Source organism: Gekko japonicus, unplaced genomic scaffold (genome assembly GCF_001447785.1).
Source record: "Gekko japonicus isolate JY-2015 unplaced genomic scaffold, Gekko_japonicus_V1.1 scaffold955, whole genome shotgun sequence".
NCBI lineage: Eukaryota > Metazoa > Chordata > Lepidosauria > Squamata > Gekkonidae > Gekko > Gekko japonicus.
Window position 1 is genome coordinate 658,776 of NW_015163631.1, and position 15,747 is coordinate 674,522.

Genomic DNA, 15,747 nt, shown 5'->3' on the forward strand with positions numbered 1-15,747 from the left:
AAGGCCGGCGATGGCGGCCGGGACCGTTGGGGGCGGGGTGTGTGGCCTTATGACACACTTCCGGTGATGTCAGGGGGTGTGGCATATGCTAATGAGTTATGCTAATGAGTTCCCCTAGCTCTTTTTCTACGAAATGACCCCTGACTACAGCCAAAACCTCTGCGTGCCTGGCTACAGAGGGAAGGCCTGGAGAGTGACACACACACCCCGGTGACTCCAAGGCGGGGGGGCCAGGGGGGAAGGATCGGGGAGGCATTTAAATAGTATGGCCTAATATGCTAATGAGTTGTGGCTGTCGGGGGTTTGTGGCCTATTATGCTAATGAGTTTCTGCTGGGCTTTTTCTACAAAAAAAAGCCCTGGGTATGACTGTGGGAGTTGAGGAAACAGCAGGAGAAGGAAGCTGAAACCCTCGTGCCCGGACACATCCTATGGAGGAACCTGGACTCTGGAGTGTTGCAGTACAAGCCAAAGCAGAGTTATACCTTTCTAAACCCACTGAAGTCAGTGAGCTTAGAAGAACTTCGCTGTACGTTGAGCTTCAGATGGCACCACCAAGCGGGCATTTCAAACCTTCTGGCCCATTTGGCAACTGAACCATCTCATTGTCCTGATGATCAGGGCAGCCACAGAGGGGAGTTTCTAAAAGGCGTATTAGACAGTGGATTGTGGGTGAAAAGTACTGGGTTCGATACATCAGGACGCGGACCACGACATACGAGAAGATGCGTTTATTGTACTTAACACATGGAACAGAAAACTAACGACCGGGTGGCCAACTTTATCCAATTGTGGAGGGACACCCCTAGGTCCTATTGGTGGGAAGCGGGGTGGCCGGAAGCAGGGGGCAGGGCTTCGTCATGTGCCCCACCCCCCGGTACCTCACCCGGGGGAACTGCATTCCCCCGCGTTCCCCCCCGAAATGACCTCTGATCAGAGGACATAACAGTGGGCATGTTAGGGATTGTGAACACAGGTCAGGCAACTGTCCTAGATTCATACATAAAGTGTGATTTTGTGTCAGGAGCCTGAGAACCAGGTGAGGGATTGGGGGCGCCCAGCAATGGGTGGGAGAATAGGGAAGCTGCCCTCTGCTTGTGCCACACACACACACACAGAGAGAGAGAGAGAGAGAGAGTCAGGCGGTAAGGCTTAAAAAAAAAAGGACTTTGGCACGGGGTTTGGCTCACTTGTGTGAGTCATCCGAGCAGAAGACCCTGTGATGCATCATTTATGTGCTCCTCCTTTTGCTGGTAAGGAAGTCTACTGATGGTCTCTCCCATGTCCCCCTCCTCAAACCCTGCGGCCAGTCCTGACCACCACAGAAAACGGCTTGTTTGCATTTATCCCCAAATAAATATCATCTAACTGGAGAGAATGCTTACGCAGTTCTTCCCAGCCCAGAATATCCAGAGCACAAACAGAACAGGCCAGGCAGCCTGCTTACAAATGGTGCTTAATTTGCAGTAAATAACCAAGTTAATTAGGAGTAATGATCCCCTAGACAGTCTCCACATCTAATTATTCTTTAAAAAAAATCTGTCTGCTTGATGCATCGGTGTGGGGGGGGGAGAGCGGAAGAGGGGGAGATCTAGAGAGAATTTTTTTTCATTCCAATTTTCAATTTATCTCACTGCATTATTAATTAATAATAATTAATATTCAGCCTGCACACATATATTTACAATTCAAGGCATGAATTGTTTATGAACGATGATATGAACTTTTAAATTTAATTAAGGAGTTTAGAGCTAATTAATTTGTAAATTCCTAAATATAAACTTCCAACTTGTTTGCCTCAAAAGTGGAGGAGTCCTAATTAGAGACGGGCCTTTTCAAAATGCAAAAAGATAACCAGGCTATAAACAGACCATCGACAGATTGTTAGGTGGCTGGAGGGGAAAAAAGGCATGCTTTGTAGCTGTCGATTTCCCCCATTCCTCCATGAAGAGCCAAACTGAAAGAGATTATTCACATATAAAGATGACAAAGAAAAGCAAATCCTGAATCATCGCATCTCGGTACACAAAGATACACCTTGGAAAGCAAGATTAAGGTCTGCGTTCCTCTCCAAAGCAGTCCTTTAAGGATGCTGCACAATATTACATTTTTCCTAGGCAGAAACAATCCTAGGACAGCGTGGCCATTTTGTAGGGTTGTTTGGCCTACAGACAGGCGGAGGGGTCTTCCAGACTTGCATAGTCTGCCTGTTGCTGCTGCAGCTGCTGATTCAGTGCAGTGGGAGGGATGCCAGCTTCCAGGTGCAAACTGGTGATCCCCTGGAATTATAGCTCATCTCCAGACTACACAGATCAGATTCCCTGGAGAAAATGGGTGTTTTGGAGGGTGGACTCTATGAAGAAGAAGAAGAAGAGATTGGATTTATGCCCCGCCCTTCACTTGGAGTCTCAGAGCGGCTTACAACCCCCTTTCCCTCCCCCTCCCCACAACAGGCACCCTGTGAGGTGGGTGGGGCTGAGAGAACTCTGACACAAACTGCTCTTTTCCAAGGACAGCTGTGCCAGAGCTTGTGACTGACCCGAGGTCACATCAGCAGGTGCAAGTGGAGGAGTGGGGAATCAAACCCGGTTCTCCCAGAGTCCGCACACTTAACCACTACACCAAACTGGCATTGCACCCCACTGAGGCCCCTGTCCTCTCCAGGCTCCATCCCCAAATCTCCAGGAGTTTCCCAAACTGGATCTGGCAACCAGCCCCCCCCCCATTCCCCACCAGTGGCCAGTGGGGATCTGGCAACCCTATGCAGTGACGACAGGAATTCCACACAGCTACAGAACGGCTTGTGTGTTATAGTGCTTAAGAGTACTGGACTAAGGTCTGCGAGGTCCAGGTTCAAATCAGCTCTCTGACATGAAGCCTGTTGGGTGAACTTCAGCCAGACATTCTCTCACAGCCTAACCTACCTTACAAGGTTAAAATGGAGGATGGGAGGATGCATCCTGCTCTATACTCGACCAAGTCTATTCTCCATTCCTACCCTGGGAGAAGACATCTGCACACGGCTGGTCAGCATTGATCAGTTTCATTGGTTTCTCAAAGGACTGGAGAATTCCCGGGAAGTTCCGGTGGTACTCCAGGAGCCGCCTTGTGGTCTCCACTTCGGATATTCCTTCCGGTGCCTTCAGGTGCTTCTGTACGGCCTCGTCACTTGGCCAATCAAAGGTTGTATGGTACACCTCTGGAAAGGGGACAGTTTAAAAGATCCATTCAGAAGGAGACTTCGTTGAAACCGCAACTTGAGTCTTAGCCATAACCAGAGAATATCCTGGTTACGCTTGGAAACTGCTGACAATATGTATGGGATATGCTGACAGAACAATTGGATGACAGTGGGATTGGTTAGGAAGCACCTTGATAGCATTCAGCATAAATGATCCTGTTCATCTCCCTAGGATGGCCCCAGAATGAGTGGATTCTGCAAAACTGCAACAAAAGCTGGCTATGGGAGGCACCTGTTGGCTAGCACTTGTGACGTCACCGACACCTCTCACAGAACTGGTTTTAAATATTTCTGGGGTGTTTATTTAAAAAAAATAAGCAAAGAATGAATAATAAATAAACATGTATGCTATCCTGGGCTCCTTGGAGGAACGGCAGGATAACAACCAAATAAATAAATAAGTGGCACTTAATTTTCTTCTTTCTTTTTTTTTTAAAGACAGGCAGACTACCTGAAAAATGAGGAGAGTGGGAAAGACTGACAGCCGGCCTAGCACTCAATGAGAGAACAGACATCTGTCATGCAGACTACAAAGCTGGGAAGAAGCTGAGCTCCCACCACAAGAGAAAAACCTGCTGTGACTTCTCTTTAAGTATCTGTCTTTGTCCTATCGTTTCTACAGCTGTAATATATGGACATGAGCCTTGCTTTTGAAATTGTTCTGTGTCTGTTTTAAGCTAATGAGGAGACAACATTGCTAGCCTGTTCTTGCTAGGACAAAAAAGAGCTCTGTTGATTTACAAGGCCTCTGCCCCACCCTGAAGGGAATAACAGGCAACCATCTATGAGTATAAAAGAAGACTTAAATTTAGCTGCTCACAGTGTAGTCTGCAGGCTAGACTGTAACTCACTTAGGATAGCAACTAAGCCTCCCTCCGGCATCACTCAGAAGTATGCTGGAATAACTGGAGGTATGCCGGTGTAGCATCCCACCAACACTACACTGGTGCAATACTCATGCTGGTGTGGCATCGACCGCGTAGGAGCTGGAAACGGGGAATACCCAGCCGCATGCAAGGGGAGGGGCAGGGTTTAGTTGGTACCAATGCTCCCTCTGAGTTGTGGAGTCCTGTGAGCAAAACTCCTACTTTGTGAGCTACTGGCATGAAAGCTGTGAGTGAGGGATTTGGCCCCTGCATAAGTTAGTTTGCACTGGAGCCGTCCTTCCTGAGCGAAGAGAAAAATGTGTGAGCCGGAGGCTAAAAAACTGTGAGCTAGCTCACACCAACTCAGCCTAGAGGGAACACTGGTTGGTACCCTAAGCCCTCCTCCCACCTTGCAATGGCGTAACGACACTCCTATTGAACTCAATCGAAATGAAAAACAAAGTTCCCCCTCCCCACCTGCCTAACACAGCACCTCCCTACAGCGTAGGATTCTGACTATAAGTCTATAGCCCATCCCAGCTCTCCTAGGTCCTATATAAAGCCCAGACAGGATCCCTGCAGACCAAATGATATGGCCTGGAGCTGCATCTCTGCCCCCTGGATCATGCACACTTAGAATATGCATGCATGTGGGGGGTGGACTTTGGTGTTGGGACCCCTAGAGAAACGGTGCTTGGTGCACAAAGGGAATACTTTACACAAACAGCTAAGGGGAGAACAAACATTGTTACAGCATCTTACTAACACTGCTCAGTCAGAACTCTTTCAGGCACCCGGAACACCAACTCTCCAACCCTGCAGCAGAGGATGGAAAGACAATACACCTTGCACAGGTAAGCTTAGAGAAGGGGATTCCCTCTGCTAACGTCTCTCCTCACTTACCCTGCAGCAGGCACTAAAAGCTAGAACTGCAGATAGGAAGGCTGTAGGCCAGCCTTTGCCTGCTTCTGCTGGAATACTGGATGCAGGGAATCGCTAACAAAATGTGACAGCTCCCCCTGCAGTCTATGTGGTAGGGTCCATTCTATGGCTTATTCCCACCTTGTTCTATTCCATGAGTACACCAGGCTCAGTTTACGCAGGAGTAGGTGGTAGAGTGAGCCGGCAAAGTTCTTAGGCTGTATCACTTCAGAATGCATGTGGCAGACGGTATGGCTGAACGTTGCCATCTGTGAGCCCCGTTCCACCCTGCCCTCCTAGGAGGTTTCTGTTGTGGGCAGGAGCTCCTTAATTGAAGGCCTGGTGGAAGAGCTCCGTCTTACAAGCCCTGTGGAACTGCAAAAGGTCCCGCAGGGCCCTGATCTCTTCTGGGAGCTTGTTCCACCAGTATGGAGCCACCACCGAAAAGGCCCTGACCCTAGTTATGGCCAGCCATTGAAAGGCTGACCCCTGAACTCTCGCATTGGCGAGGCAGTGGATCAGTGACTGATGGTCGACCGAGTCGAATGCTGCCAACATGTCCAACAGCAACAGCACTGCCATTCTCCCCCGATCCAGATGCCTCCTGAGGTCATCTGTGAGGGTGACCAGTGCCGTCTCTGTCCCATGGCCCAGGCGAAAACCGGACTGGAAGGGATCTAAAATGGAAGCGTCATCCAAGAAGCTCTGTAGCTTTTGTTCCCATACGCACAAAATTATCAAGACAGTAAAAGCACACCACACCTCCAGTGTAGATGTCCACTCTTTTCCCAAGATTTCTCTCAATCAGCACAGTGTCTGCTGCGTAGAGCACCACTAGAAAATGAAGGAACCATTAAAATACAGTCTTGAGATTAAAATGCATTAAAATACAGTATTGAGATTGCTGCAGGCTTAGATATTTTCCGAGGGAGAGCAGTCATTTCTTGTTTCTCTCTGTCCCAGGATGCTTTTGGTCCAGCCTGAAATCTGCACACACACACACCCCAAGCGTTAGCTGATCTCAGTAAGTCTCTGACACCACCTGCTGTAGCCCACTTGAAGATAAACTGCAGTTGTGGGTCTTTTCCACCATGCCCTGAAAAATTGCTGCTGCTCCCCCCCCTTCATCTTTCCCCCTCCTACAAAACACCCAGTTTAGTGAACTCAAACGCTGGGTCATTTTCTACGGGATAAGAACATAAGAAAAGTCATGATGGATCAGACCAGTGGTCATAAGAACATAAGAGACGCCAATGTTGGATCAGGCCAAAGGCCCATCCAGTCCAACACTCTGTATCACACAGTGGCCAGAAATACCAGTGCCATCAGGAGGTCCACCAGTGGGGCCAGGACATTAGAAGCCCTCCCACTGTTGCCCCCCCCAAGCACCAAGATGACAGAGCATCACTTGCCCCAGAGTCCCTATCTATACCTTGTGGCTAATAGCCACTGATGGACCTCTGCTCCATATACTTATCTAATTCCCTTTTGAAGCCGTCCATGCTTGTAGCTGCCACCACCTCCTGTGGCAGTGAATTCCAAGTGTTAATCACTCTTTGGGTGAAGAAGCACTTCCTTTTATCCGTTCTAACCCGACCGCTCAGCAATTTCATGGAGTGCCCACGAGTTCTTGTATTGTGAGAAAGGGAGAAAAGTACCTCTTTCTCTACCTGCTCTATCCCATGCATAATCTTATAAACCTCAATCATGTCACCCCTCAGTCGTCGTTTCTCCAAGCTAAAGAGCCCTAAGCGCCTTAACCTTTCATCATAGGGAAAGTGTTCCAACCCTTTTATCATTCGAGTTGCCCTTTTCTGGGCTTTTTCCAAAGCTATAATATCCTTTTTAAGGTGTGGTGACCAGAATTGCACACAGTATTCCTTCTAGTCTAGCATCCTGTCTCACACAGTAGCCAACCAGCTGCTCTAGAAGTCAAACAAACAGGGCACAGAGGCCTTCCCCTGATGCCGCCCCCTGGCACTGGTTTACTGCCTCTGAATGTGGAGGTTCCCCTTAGCAATCATGGCTAGTGGCCGCCTGCGTTCCCTCTAAGCTGAGTTAGTGTGAGCTAGCTCACAGTTTTTTAGCCTCCGGCTAGACGTTTTTCTCCTAGTTCTGGAAGGATGGGCTCCAGAACAAACTAACTTATGCAGTAGCCATATTGCTCGCTCACAACTTTAATGTCAGTAGCTCACTAACTAGAATTCTTGCTCACAAGACTCCACAGCTTAGAGGGAGCACTGGCTGATAACAACATGGTTGCCTGCATTATTTTTTTTTGTAAATAGTCATAGTAAGTGTTTAAGGTAGGGCTGCCAAGCCGTGGCGGGGGATCCACACGTCTTCACAGGTTCCCTGCCGCGGGGGACAGTGATACGCGTTGCACTGCCGTTGCCAGGATGTGACGCTACGCATCGCTCTGGCAATGGAGCTGTTTGGAGTCCCGTTGCCATAGTGACGCGTAGCGTCACATCCTGGTGACGGCGGTGCAACGCGTATCACTGTCCCCCGCGGAAGGGATTCTGTGAAAATGTGCGGATCCCCCGCCGCGGCTTGGCAGCCCTAGTTTAAGGTGACTTTCTGGTTGCCTCCTCCAAACGAGGCTTGGTGGGAAAGTACTCATTTTAACCCCCTTGAAAAGGTACCACTTTTCAAAATCTCTCTTTTCCATCTTGTTTATCTAAGAAGTTGCTAAATAATATATGAATCAATACAAGGTACATTCAAGGTACTGGCTATCACATGTGGCCTTGGTTCCTTCGTGGTCTTGGTCCCCCTTATTTACGGGACCCCCTATCTCTCTGTGCTCCGCCACAGCAACTCCGCTCATGTCAGCAAGGGTTTCTGCGGGTACCAACCGGCAAATGGGCAGAATCAGCAACTGCCCGTGCCGGTGCCTTCTCCGCTGTGGCCCCTGCCTTGCAGAATGGCCTGCCCGAGGAGGTCAGGAAAGCTCCCCCTCTCCTGGCCTTCCGCAAACAACGCAAAACTGAACTGTTCAGGAGGGCCTTTCTGCGCTGGCAATAAGGCTGCACAGTACAGAACGATTTCACAAACGTCCTTGGGTAAATGATCGGGACTTGTGGTCTTTACTGTTGTATGTAGCGTATTGTAAATATGATTCTATTATGTAATTTTGGTACTGCTTAATATGTCATATTAACACTTATGCTATGGTTTTCCAATATCTTAATGCATTTAAATAAATAAATACATTTTGTTGATTGTACTGACTCATTATGTGTAATCTGCCTTGAGTCCATCTGAGCAAGGTGGACTGTGAATAACGGAAATAAATAACAATAAACATGAGAAAGTCTTGATTAGAGAAATTCAGATAAAGGTTCTTACCAACATGCCTGGGAATAATCCCCTTTTCCTGCAGGGCTCGTGCAAGTTCTCGGGTGCCAGGAATCCCTTCCATAACCCAGCCCTGGTGGATAAAGACACGTAATAGTTAACTATTTAAATAAAAGGCATACAACAATAACCCAGGTGCCGAGAACTGTACGCACATGAACACACACAAAGCTGCCTTATACTGGATTAGACTTTTGCTCTGTCAAGGTCGGTATTGTCTGCTCAGGCTGGCAGCAGTTCTCCAGGGTCTCAGGCAGAGGTCTTTCACATCAAGTGGTTAAGATGCTGAACTGCAGGCTGTGGAAGGTCAGTAGTTCAGCAGTTCGAGACCCAGGTGCCGCACGATGGAGTGAGCTCCCATCTCTAGTTCCAGCTCCTGCCAACCTAGCAGTTTGAAAGCAGGAAATTGCAAGTAGATAAATAGGTACCACTTTGGTGGGAAGGTAACAGCGTTCCCTGTGCCTTAGTGTTTAGTCATGCCGGCCACATGACCACGGAAACGTCTTCGGACAGCGCTGGCTCTTCGGCTTTGAAACGGAGATGAGCACCGCAACCCTAGAGTCGGATTCGACTGGCTTTCAAGCAAGGGAACCTTTACCTTTACCTTACCATCTGATGCTTTTAACTGGAGATGCCAAGGATTGAACCCGTGTGACGGTTTGATTGCACCTGTGTGGCCAGTATCAGCTGAGAGAAGGTATATGATCAGCGGTATACTGGAGGAGAAAAGGCTTCTCGTCTGGAGTCAGCAAGCCAGTGAGTTGGCTTCTGACAGAGAAAGAGATGGCTGGAGTCAGTGGTTCTGACAGGATTTCTCAGACAGGTTCTTCGTCTGAGAGAAGAGACTCTTTTGCCCTAATTGAATAAGAAGTACTCTGAGGGAGAATTGTCATTATAAGTCTAGAAAGCTAAAAAAAACCAAAACCGTTTTACACAGACATCAGTACTGGAAGAGAGGTTTGGCAAGGGTGACTGAATTGTTAGGCTGTAACTCCCAATCAAGCCAAACAGAAAAGGGTTATTGCTTCTTAGGGAAAAGAAGAATAATTCCTGCCAGTTAAAAAGGGCTGAGCTCTGGGGAGAAACCTGTTCTGTGGCGAAGGAAATAAGCTTGATACCTCAGGAGTTAGTGGGAAACTGTTTTCAAAACGGAGAAAGTTAGATTCTCTAAGAAAGAGGAAATCTCTAGGAAACTCTGGGGTGTAATGTTGAAATATACTAAGCAAAATACCTCCCCCTGAAAAGATCTAGAAATCTCTGAAAATAAGCTAGAACAACACACTCTTGTTGGTTTTAAGAATCCATTCCTGTACAAAATATATATATTTTACCCCAACATTTCTAAACCTTGACTTCTTCTATATATTCCCTGCCTGTTAAATAAAAATCTTATATTCTGTTTTAAATTATACAGTCTCAAGTGCCTGGTTTTCCCTCAAGTTCCTGTGTTGGGTCAAAAGCCAAACTAAACCTCTGACAAAGGGTGGGACAATCAAGGGTGCGGTCACACTGTCCCTTTGATCGGGATTCACTGCTGTTTCCTCCTGCATTTAAAGTTTCTGTTCACATGCGCCTGCAACGAAGCAGGCTCACTCTTGCAATACTTGCGGGTTTTCCTGACCCCTGGAAAATCGAGTACGTTCCTGGATCTCGCGCTTTGAATGCGCGATTTCACCTATATGGACAGCCCTCTTTCGCAATGATTGCAAATAGGGCCGTCTGTCCACTCTCTGGATATTTATTTTTTCGCTTCCGGTTTGAGTGCCTGGGCATACATGCGCTTAAAAAATCAATTTTTTTTTAAAATAAAAAATGTCAGTGCTTACAGCATCCTGGTGGAGGCAGGAACGAGAGGTGGGGGCTCCGGCAGCCTGGATGGGGGTGGCAAGCAGGTGGCGGAGACGGCGCCCGAGCAGCACGTTAAAGCGGCCCAAGCTGCGCACCTTCCTGCTGGGCCTCGACCTCCTGGCCGCCCAGAAGCGCCGGGAGAAGGCACGCCAGGCCGGTGGCGACTGGGCCGATGGAAAGGACGGCCCCGCAGCCGCCCAGGAGCAGCTGCTGCTGTCGCCGGATGGGGACGAGGGCAAGGGGGACAGCGAGCAGCCGGTAAGAGGGATGGCTCTTGAGGGGTGGTATAAACATGCAAAACCGGAACAAAATATTCCCGTTTAAATTAAAGCGGGAACAAGGCGGATTTACAGTGCCGTGTGACCTAGGCCCAAGTCTTTTAAGACAAAGCAGAAATAAACGCTATTGGAGGGGCAGCCTCAGACACAGAAGGGAACTAAGTTTTTGACGGGAAAAATATGCCTGGGAGCTGGAAAGTGACAGGCGTCCATTATAGCCTGGGAAGCACAGACTCTTCCACTGAGCCACGGCCCCTCCCCTACAGAGTTGCCAACTCTTAAAACCCACAATTCTGGTATGCAGAAGGTACCCGGGGCACAGCAGCATGTGCCCAGGGTGGAGCTCACCTCCCAGGGACACCAGAAGAGGATAGCACTAAAAGGACAGAATTCCCGCAGCCCCTGGTCATTTGGGGTCGATGGAGACAGGCAAGTGACACGACTTGCTTTTGGATGATGCCGAGGATGGGCCAGGATGCTGTATGGGCCTGGAAGGAATCTGTCTGAGGGCTCTTGCCAGCCTGCCACCTGCACACCTAAGGCCGAGCACACAAAAAATGCTCTTCCGGTATAACGTGCACAGTTCTTACATGCGCTGACAAATCCCCTGCCTCAAGCAGTACCGACTACATATACTACAAGTTGAGAGATGGTAAAATTTCCAGATATTTTGAGGTTGGGGGGCGGGGACACCCTCTCTGCCCCTTTTCTTTCTGGGAAAAAACCAGAAAATTTGGGGGGAAACTGAAATATACTTGTTTTTACTTTACCTACTTGCAGCTGCTGGATGACCTTGGGCAAGCCATAGTTCTGTCAGAGCTGTTCTTGAAAACAGCAGTTTCTGTCAGAGCTCTCTCAGCCTCACCTACCTCACAGGCAGTGTTCCCTCTAAGCTAGCTCACAGCTTTTTAGCCTCCGGCTCACACATTTTCCTCTTAGCTCAGGAAGGATGGCTCCAGAGCAAACTAATTTATATAGTAGCCAAATTGCTCGCTCACAGCTTTAATGCCAGTAGCTCACAAAGTAGAATTTTTGCTCACAAGACTCCAAAGCTTAGAGGGAGCATTGCTCACAGGGTGTTGTGGGGAGGGGAAGCCAAAGGAGTTTATTAGCCGCTCTGTGAGTGAAGGGCGGGGTATAAATTCAATCTCTTCTACTACTACTACTACTACTACTACTACTACTACTACTCTACTACTACTACTTCATTTTTGCCCAGCCTTTTTCCCCAGTGGGGAACCAAAGTGGTTTATATCATTCTTCCTCCCTCCATTTTATCCTCACAAAAATCCTGTGAGGTAGGTTAGGCTGAGAATGTGTGACTGGCCCAACATCACCCAGAAAGTTTCCATGGTAGAATGGGGATTCGAACCTGGGTTTCCGAGATCCTAGACTTACACTGTCATTACTACAACACCACTATGCAATGCTCTTTCTTATAAGCAGAGGTCATTTTGGGGGGATCGCGGGGGATCGCAGTTCCCCCGGGTGAGGTACGGGGGGCGGGGCACATGACAAAGCCCCGCCCCCTGCTTCCGGCTGCCCTGCTTCCGGCCCTCATTCAGCCAGGAGGAGGCAGGAGAAGAGGGAGGGTAAGTTGCTTCCTCCCTGCCTCTCCCCATCCTTGCCTGCCTGGGGCCAGAGAGGGCCTTCGCGGGGCTTTCTTGCACTCCCGCTGGCCTTGCAGGTCCACCGCCGGGCCCCTCATGGGGCTCAGCAGTGGAGCTGCAAGGCCGCCGGCGGCAGCCGGGACCATTGGGGGCGGGGTGTGTGGCCTTATGACACACTTCCGGTGATGTCAGGGGGTGTGGCCTTATGACACACTTCCGGTGATGTCAGGGGGTGTGGCATATGCTAATGAGTTATGCTAATGAGTTCCCCTAGCTCTTTTTCTACGAAACGACCCCTGCTTATAAGACCCAAAATTCTTCTACCAATTTAACAAAATGCAACATCTTACTATGCGACATATTTATGGAAGCATAAATATCTTTATTTTTCGTAAAAACAAATTGAATGTATACCTAATATTTGAGAAAGAGTTGCAAATTGCTCCACCCTGTGCTACCATAGCACATGTATCTTAATTTTTGCCATCTGAGAGACAGGAAAAAGTTGAAAGTAGAAAACAAATTCTATAGTAAACAAAAGAAAGTGCATAATTTGAACAGAAGCTCTTTTAAGCAGCCACAATGGGGAGAACTACCAGCATATTTGGATATTAAGATAAGCTTTGTAACACTGAACTCTTTAATAAGCATATTAATTGTGCCAGAATTCAAACAAAAACTTTCTTGAAAATGTTGTATATGTTTGCCTTATGCATAAGAATTATCATTATCTAATGCAGTAAAATTTCTTACAGCAGAGCTGGATGTATAACTGAGAGACTAAATCATTGTGGAAATGGTGGTTTGCCTTTCTTGGAGCCAACACACCAGAAAAATACAAACAAATGTTTGTCCTGTCTGAAGGAAGATGTCCAGTCAAGATAGAAGAGTGCCTTCCACATATCCAGGGAGTTTAGGGGTGCACTCTGTGTCTATAGTCGGGGACGGAAAGAAGGCTGGCAGGAGAAGAAGAAGAAGAAGAAGAAGAAGAAGAAGAAGAAGAAGAAGAAGAAGAAGAAGAAGAAGAAGAAGAAGAAGAAGAGGAGGAGGAGGAGGAGGAGGAGATTGGGAGGACTATTTGGGAGTTGGTGAACACGCATGAACATACACGAAGCTGCCTTCTACTGAATCAGACCATCAGTCCATCAAGGTCAGCAGTGTCTAAGACTGACAGTGGTTCTTCAGGGTCTCAGGCAGAGGTCTTTCACATCATCTACTGCCTGTTCCTTTTAACTGGAGAGGCCAAGGAGTGAACCTGGGACCTTTTGCATGCCAAGCAGAAGCTCTCCCACTGAGCCACAGCCCCTCCCAAAGGGGCTTCCAATACACAACAAATCTCTTCAAGGGCTTTCCTCAGGAAGGCTGACAGGGAAGGGACATGAATTCCATCCCCCATGGGCACCCCCTTTCCCATGAATGAGAGGACTTGTGTGACAAAGGAAAGGATTTTTTTTTATACAACAGGTGGTCAGAAGAAGCATGTGACTGTCTGGAAGACCTTGACAATTGGAACCACTGCCAATGTCTTTGTCGTTCAGGAATACCAGAAAGGCCCATGGAGCATGCTGTGGACCTGGACTCTTGAAGATGCTCTCATGTATCATCCATCATCCTGCTAAATAAACCTTCCCCATAGAATGGTAGGTCTTCAATCTTCATTTTTGCATCTGAAGTTAAGGAGGATGACCACAACCAGCATGATGGCGGAGGGCTACAGCAGTAGACATTTGTCTCAATCCACACTTGATGACATGCTTAGCAGTGAACATCTGCTGCTTTTGACAGCTGAAGTGCCTCCTTCTTGAATGTAACTGCCAAGAGACCCTCTGACAGATGATCCTATGCCAGGGACAATTTCTCCCACAAGGAGAGTTGGTAGCTGGACATGAACCAGTAGGAAAGGCAGGATATAAATGTTTTAAGAAAGAAAATTTAATAAATAATATAGCTAACTATTTTGAAACTCTTCAGCGATGTCCAACAGAGTGGGGGAGACTGGAAAGGCTACTAGTGCATGTAAAGCAGATTGGATCATTACAAGCAAAGGATCTTCACCTGGCAGGGGATGTTGGGTAACTAGGATGACAAGGGCTGTAGTCATTCTAACCATCTGTTCCGAAAACATATGAACGCCTTTGGCAGGTGACAAATGTTGTTGATCCAACATGACTTCGGTTGGAGACAAGACCAAAGCTACAATCTGATGCTTTGGAAAGGGAACAGGCTTCAGCCACAGAGGCCACAGAATCTGATTGAGAAGATTTTGATGACTTAGTGGACGCTGAAGGCCGACTGCTGTCTTGAACATCAGAGGACAAGGGAGAGATAACCAGGATGACAGTGTGCAGCTGGGTGTGGCACCTGTCGAACTTGACAGGACAATGGATTGTTATAGCATTTAGGGAAGGAAGCAGAGTTTTTTCTTGATTTTGCTGACCCAGTGTTGGAATCAATACAGTGGCTGTCAGGATCATACACGTTGCTGGAACAAGAGTGAAGGATTGTGTTGGGACCAATGGCTGAGTGGTGGCACAGTGGGTATAAGAGAGCCAGTTTGGTGTAGTGGTTAAGTGCGTGGACTCTAATCTGGGAGGACCAGGTTTGATTCCCCACTCCTCCACTTGCACCTGCTGATGTGACCTTGGGTCAGTCACAAGCTCTGGCACAGCTGTCCTTGAAAAAGAGCAGTTTGTGTCAGAGTTCTCTCAGCCCCACCTACCTCACAGGATGTCTGTTGTCGGGAGGGGAAGGGAAAGGAGTTTGTAAGCTGCTCTGAGACTCCAAGTGAAGGGCGGGGTATAAATCCAATCTCTTCTTCTTCTCTTCTTCTTAACATCTGAACTGTGTTAGTTCAAGCCCCACGCTGGTGTGAGCAGCCAGCCTGTTGTCCCCAGCTCATCGTCCACCCAGCGATTCAAAAGCTTCGGCGAGTAAATAAAATGGGAACCACTCCTTAGAGAGGGTGAGCACGCCAATCTCCCTTGTGGGAGGGTGTTAGCTGACGGTCGGACGTCTTGGTCGAGGCTTGGAAGGCGAAATAACTTCTTGGCTACGAAAGAATCCCTGCAATGGATGCTCCGGCAAGGCGGTGGCAGTGTGGCGATTGACATACGGGTCCTGAAGCCTGGCCAACACGCAGCCATGCGGAAAACGGCGGAGCCAAGCCAGAAGACGTCTATACCAGGCAGTGACGGCGCGTGCAATTAAAAATGAATATATGTTGTCTTCCCTATCCCCTACAAACATTGTTAGTCCCTTGTCTACATTGAGTAACTGTATATCGCTTTGAGCCCACTGGGGAAAGCGATTAATAAATGGAAAGTATTATTATTATTATTATTATTATTATTATTATTATTATTATTATTATTATTATTATTATTATTATTATTATTATACAGAGTGGTCTGCTGTGCAGAGGAGACAAGGCAAACTGGGTTGACTGACAAATGTTGGGCTGGAGAAACAGATGAAAAAAATATGAGCTAAGGAAGAACTAGCCCTGAAGAGATACTACAGGATCTCAGAGAAGTCTCCAAGTGAAGTTGCCAGTGTGGCAAATGAAAGGAAACAGTGGAAGAGCACAGCCCCTCCCCCTTGGAGAATGCACAGTCCTCGGAGGTG

The 15,747-nt window shown here is 47.9% G+C and overlaps 1 protein-coding gene across 1 annotated transcript in view; it reads right to left on the bottom strand.

Annotated features, from left to right (window-relative positions):
* The window catches only part of AK8 (adenylate kinase 8), a 125,308-nt gene extending 115,144 nt beyond the window's left edge, over positions 1-10,164 (bottom strand). The window contains exons 1-4 of the mRNA XM_015407537.1: positions 10,153-10,164; positions 8,379-8,460; positions 5,790-5,861; positions 2,998-3,198 (exon numbers count right to left, since the gene is read on the bottom strand). Of these exons, the coding sequence (XP_015263023.1) occupies positions 2,998-3,198; positions 5,790-5,861; positions 8,379-8,460; positions 10,153-10,164 (367 nt within the window). The remainder of the gene's footprint in view (positions 1-2,997; positions 3,199-5,789; positions 5,862-8,378; positions 8,461-10,152) is intronic.
* Positions 10,165-15,747: the final 5,583 nt, after the last annotated feature.